Source organism: Leishmania braziliensis, chromosome 32, assembly GCF_000002845.2.
Source record: "Leishmania braziliensis MHOM/BR/75/M2904 complete genome, chromosome 32".
Taxonomy (NCBI): domain Eukaryota; phylum Euglenozoa; class Kinetoplastea; order Trypanosomatida; family Trypanosomatidae; genus Leishmania; species Leishmania braziliensis.
This window is the reverse complement of record NC_009324.2, coordinates 1,150,212-1,156,211: the sequence shown is the minus strand read 5'-3', so window position 1 is coordinate 1,156,211 and position 6,000 is coordinate 1,150,212. Positions and strand designations below refer to the sequence as shown.

At 55.1% G+C, this 6,000-nt stretch overlaps 1 protein-coding gene across 1 annotated transcript; it reads left to right on the top strand.

Annotated features, from left to right (window-relative positions):
* Positions 1-3,513: 3,513 nt before the first annotated feature.
* On the top strand, positions 3,514-5,844 carry LBRM_32_3120 (hypothetical protein, unknown function; the record flags this gene model as incomplete). Its single annotated transcript, XM_001567614.2, has 1 exon — positions 3,514-5,844. One exon carries the CDS (start codon positions 3,514-3,516, stop codon positions 5,842-5,844), a length of 2,331 nt encoding a protein of 776 aa, XP_001567664.2.
* Between the last annotated feature and the right edge of the window lie 156 nt (positions 5,845-6,000).

Below are 6,000 nucleotides of genomic sequence, written 5' to 3'. Positions count from 1 at the left end.
CCCCCCCGCCGCTGTAGCTCCGCCACGACACTGACGGCGACTCGACGTACAAGCGCCTCACCTCACGTGTGCCGCGGAAGTAATCACGCTTCTCAAACATAGACAAACACCTAGCCGGTATCATTAACCATATCAATTCACAGGCTACGACCCACAGTCGTCGTATGCAACACACGACCACCGTAAGATACACCAATTACTCCCGCACACCGCTTATGCACTCGCCGCGCCCAATAACCCCCAAGTGGCACCCACACCGCCAACACCCAACCCAAACCCCGAAACCGAACCTCTCGCCAACACGACACGACACAACCGCGATAACTGCCGAAAGGCACCACGACACTCACAAAACCGTAGAGCATCGCGCGAGCTCGCCCGACCCCGAACAGGACCAGGCCGCCTGTTCACCCCAGCCCAACAGCAACCCACACAAGCGCCCCATCACTCACACACAACTTATCACACACACACACACACACATTCCCCCTGGACGTGCTGCCTAAAAGTCGGTAGTGTGTGGGATACGCAAGCACCCTCCCCTCCTCCTTTCCCTAGCAATTCCCCTAATAGTGCGAAAACTCGCACTCTGTCCACGTAGAGGCCCAGTCTTTTGTACAGGCGAGTAAGTCCACTTCCCCAACGTACACATCCACACACCCACACCCACACCCACACCCACATCCACACCCACATCCACACCCACACACGCACGCACAAGCGACACCACTCTCTATCTTGATCTCTTGTCACTTTTCCTCTTCGATCTTGCTGAATTTTTGAACGCCTGTTGCACGTGCCCTCTTCCTCCTTTCGTTTTATTTATTTATTTATTGACGTGTGCGTATATAAGAGAGAGGCAACAGCTGCGCTTGTGTCTGCCGATATACGGCACCATCATTGATCAGCAGACGAGAAACACCCATAGAACACACGAGGTGTCGTTGTCTCAGTCGTTCGCTCTCCTCGCTCTTTCAAGAGGTGCTTGTGTGTTTTTTTTTTTTCAACGACGTCATGCGCAAACGTACCCAAGAATCACAATCTCTCTGACTTCCTACTTCCTCACCTGCTGCTGCCTCCCCTTTTTCATTTCCTCTGGTTCTTTCTGCTTCGCTGGCTTCTCTTCAGTTTTTTGTACCTTTATCAGTGTTCTCTCCTAAATCTGTTTTACATTTCATCTTCCACTTTCCTCTACTCCGCACCCACCCACTTGCCCACTGATCACTACCCACAGGAGTTTAGTTGACTCACTGCTTTTTTGTGCCACGGCTACGGTTGGGCGCGTCTTCCGCACTTTTCCCCCTTCCTTCCTGTAGTTTGTTTGTGTGTCGGCATCCTGTTAGTGTGGCTTGTTAATCTAAGCTGCTTCCCTTTCCCCCGTTTTTTTTTTTAATTGTCTTTGTTTCCGCATTGCGGACACTACACCCACTTCCTACTCTCTTCCCGACTCCTCACAAGCACACCCACACCAAGCTCGCCTCTGTCCCACTGCCGCTCTTAGCTGTTTTACCTGCAATTCGCTGGTCACCTCTCTGGTACCTTTTCTTCCTGTCGCTGTGTTTCCCTCGTTCGCCGTGAATCACACGAAAGAAAAAAAGCACATCCACGCACCCACATCCCTCTACACGCTCTCGCTTCCTCCAGATTACATATTCACGCATCGTTATTCGTTTCTGATTAATTTCTCCACTCTCTCCTGCGACGTCTTTGCGATCGATAACGAGGCAGACGCGGCCTACGTCTGCTTGTGTGCTCGTGTGTGTGTGTGCATGTACAGTGCTGTCCTTCCCCTGTTTTTCTTTTCTTCTTCGGTGTTTTACTTCCTTTCTCCCCTCGCATTTTTCTTGCGCCTGGGGTCTTAGTACAAGTCTTCTCCGAAGTCGTGAAGCCCTGGCAGCGGATCGAGCACGGACACTTGTGCGGAGTTCAGCGGGAGTCGAAAGAAAAAAGAGCGACGACGTAAACACAAGCACACGTTTGTCTTGTACTCACTTTCGCTGCTTTGTGTGTGTGCGTGTGTGCGATCTCTCTCGTCTTTTCCCTCGTCTCCACTGTCAGACAGGCAACTTCGAACCAAAAGAGGGGAGTGTAAGAGGTGCGAGAGCACAGGGAAAAGAGTAGGACTTCCAGCTCAGCTCTAGGCGACGCCGTGGACATCGTGATACAGTGGGTGTGCTGCTGTTGGTGCGGCTATTGCGGGGAAGGTCAGCATCAGCACATCTGCCCCCACCCATACATCCATCAGGTTCTCTCTCTCTGTATCGTCGTGTTTTTCCTCTTTTTTTTTTTTGTGTGTTGTTCCTGCACAGAAGCGCAACAACAGACACACACCCACACACACATACACACCGTCTTTTTCTTGGTTTCTTTTACGTATATGATTTTATTGCTTCCTCATTCAGTGCCACGCACCACAGTGTCCGTCTCTCTTTCTCCTCTCATTTTTGCCTAGTCTTTGTGCTTTTTTTTTCTCGCGTTTTATAACCAGCTGAGTGAAGTAAGACGGGATAACTTGTGAGGAGGATCGAATAGGAGGACAGGCGGAGGATACGTACGGCGCGAGTCTGAGACTGTGCAACCCACACAAAAGAAGAGCGAGTAGGGCTGCAACCCCCCCTCCCTCCCCCCTCCCCCAGGACCACTGCAGAGCAACGCGAGAGTACCGGACAACAGATTCGATCGTTGACTGCCTCTGTTTCTCTCCTTCTCTATTTCTTCAGCGCCATCTCTCTCGTTATCTCCCTCAAAAGAGAGCCCGTTGTCTTCCTCTCTTCTTCCTCTCGTCTTGTGTGTTTGTGTCGCATCTGCTGTCGAGTGAACTTGTGTGACTTTGGTTTTTTTTTTCCGCTTGTGCTGAGTGGTGTTTTATTCCCCTCTTGTTCTTGTGGCTTTGTCGGCGTGCTCGTCTCATTCGCCGTTTGCTCTTTTGTCTCTCGTGTGGTAGTGCTTGCCTTCTCCTTTGCTTCCCCGTCAGAGTGGACGAAGTGGAAAGGAGGGAGAGCAGAAAAAGGTGAATCAATCATCACCCCCCCCCCCCCCCCCCACACACACACACACACACCGTGTGTGCGTGTGCGTGCGTGTGTGTGTGTGTCGCTGCAGAGTGTATTTGTGTACGTGTATTGATAGACATACCGTATCGTGTTGACCTCGCCTTTTTTCTTTGGTTTGATTTCATTGTATACATGCAGAGCGGCGTCTTGGGCCTGCCAACATCAGACAAGTCATTTTCTGTCTTTGGGCATTTCATTAGATCCCATACTAGGTGGGGCACCCTTGTTCTTGTTGTTTCGTTCTTTTCTTTCTCGCTTGTGCGCATATAAGCAGCACCTCTTTGATTCTGCATTTTCTCTCTTCTCCCTCTCTTTTGATTTTGCTTCTCTCCTGATTTCGGCTCAATACGCCTCCGCTCTTTTCCGGTTTCCGTCTCGACTGGGCCCACTTTTCTAGCGTTTGACTGTGTGCGCGCTTATTGCCGCTACTGCTTTCCTTGTCGTGGGAGAAGCGAAGTGTATGCCGAGCGTGGCCGCCATGCTTTCCTCTTCCGATCATAGGGAGAACAAGCTCCTAAGCGACCATGGAACCCGCTCATCGAGCAGAGCAGACGCGGTGGCCGCTGTGTCCCGTTCACCCACGAGCCCGCGTGCTTCTTCCTTCCCTGATGAGGGTGCAGTGGTGATGCAAAGCTGCGATCGCCACTCTCCTTTTACGACGGACCCGACGTCGCCGTGGCTAAACTGCCGCAGTACCACCACCACAAGTCTAGACGCCGACGACGAAGCCGACGAGCAATCTCCAGTGAACACGTCAGAATCTGCGGCGACGCCGTCGCCCTTGGCGGCACTTGCGTTGGACTACGGTCACCGCCAGCGGACGGCAATTGACAGCTGCCAGGACACGTCTCAGTACGTGGCAAACGGCACGGGCGAGGTTGCTGATGTGAATCCTACAACGGACACGGATCAATATGTGCTTGAGCGGCAGCAGTCAACCATGCCCACCGACTCCGCTGCATCGGGAGCGAATGGGAGTGCAGCTGTGCAGACCCTTGTGCGGCGGAGATCTACGAAGCGAAGTCCCTCGTTCAGCTCGGCTCTCCTCAAGCTGGGAGGCAGTGGTACCATGCCCTCCTCGACAGCGGCTTCCTTTCCCGGAGTTCCACCCCTCTCCGCGAAAGCTTGCGCTTCATCTGTACAGTCCACTAGTGCTGCCACGTGCGGCCCCTCTGGCGAAGTGGCCACAGCCACACGTGCTCCTGCTGCAAGTGTGGCGTCTACTGACTCAGTGTTTCCCTCTCAGACATACAGCCTGCGCGCCGACAGCGATGCCATCACGAATAGAAGTGGCTCCCCAAGCCCGCCGGCGCTGACTTCACTTGCGACAGCGACGGCCAAGTTGCTGGACAGCTTCCCAGCCTTGCACACCTCTAGTGTGCCACTGTCTCCGTTGGGCACGGAACTTCGGCTGTCCTCGCGGACGGCGGTGGAGCTGCAGCACTTCGGCTGCTGCGTCTTCTTCTTCCCCGCCCCGTTTGTGTCATGGCTGTTTCCGCTGGCGGGTCACGTGGCCATCAGCAATGCTGAAGGATCACGACTGTTCACGTTCGAGTCGTCCTACTATGTCCGGGAGGAGAAGCTGGTGTCGGTGCTGGATTGCGTGCTGCGCGAGGAAGTGCTGGAGCCGCGCACCACCTCGCTGCTACGGGAAGCTTCGCCCTTAGGGAGCCGAGTGGAGCTATCCCAGCTCCCCGTTACGACCACTTCGCGATCCCCGACGTCGTCACAGCAGCTGGGGGCGTTAGTGATGAGCGACGCCTCAGCTTCAGACGCCGCCTTGACGTCGCCCTCCGATACGAGTGCAGGGGCACTGCTACAGTGCAGCGCGACAAGCTCGGTGTTTTCCTCCCGCTGTAGCGCACGCCCACTGCGGCGCGCGGGGCGACAAAGGTCAGCGGCTGGTGCATCAGCTTCCGGCCACGCGCACACTCAGTGCGTCCGCATCTGGGATCTGAAGCCACTGCTGATGGAGAGTCGCGGACGTCGGACCCGTCGTACGCCGTCCTGCTTCACCACTCAGGGGGGTAAGCAGGCTGCTGTAGTGCTCTGGGAGCGCTTGCAAGGGTTACTGCAACCGTCAGAGATCTCCACATCCTCGGCGCAGGGAGCAGCGACGGCAGGCGCCTCCACAAGTACAACATCGTCGCTCATTCGCCGAACGTCGAACATGAAGCATCGGTACACGTCAGGCTATCACAGTGACGATGCAGACGGCATCCGTTCAGCTCCCGGCATGAGCAGCAGCAGTGGCGAGGAGGAGGGAGGGGAGTACGAGCTGCTGGACGCAGAGACAGCTCAATTCTACAACAGGAATCTAAACGCCACAATCCGCCTCTTCCGTGGCAGCGCTGACGGCAGCATCAACTCGCCCGATGTTGTGCTGCAGCACCACAGCTCCTTCTCTTTCGTGGGCTTCGTGCTGGAGGCGTGTGGTGTGGGGAGCCAGGGAAAGCCGAACAGCACTGTCTCCGCTCCAAAGCCGCCCGTGAAGGACGAAGCTAGCGGTGGAAATGCAGTTACACCCCCAAAGCCTTCTGGTGACACGAACGGACCGGCGACCGCTCCCGCATCTGATGACGCTGTGCCCGGCGAGAGCCTTAGCTCTGAAGAGGAAATTCACTGGGGTGTCATGAAGCTACTTTTCCACGTGTCCGTCTTTGGCAAGTGGCATCGTGGTAAGCGACGACTGTGGCGCGTGGTGCACGGTGGCAGCATCACAAGTGCTACCATTCTCTGGGTGGCGATCATTGCCTTGGCGTACCACTATTTCGAACTTCTGTTCCTTTGAAGAGACCCGCACTGCGTGAATGGTCGGTTGTAGCAGTGATGTCAGAAGGGGAAGAGGCACCATCTGCGAACAGAGCGAGGCAGAGAGAGCGAGGTGGTTCGAAGCACGGCGGCTCTCGAGTTCAACGCAACGGCAGCGAGGGTACTGCGAGGGAGC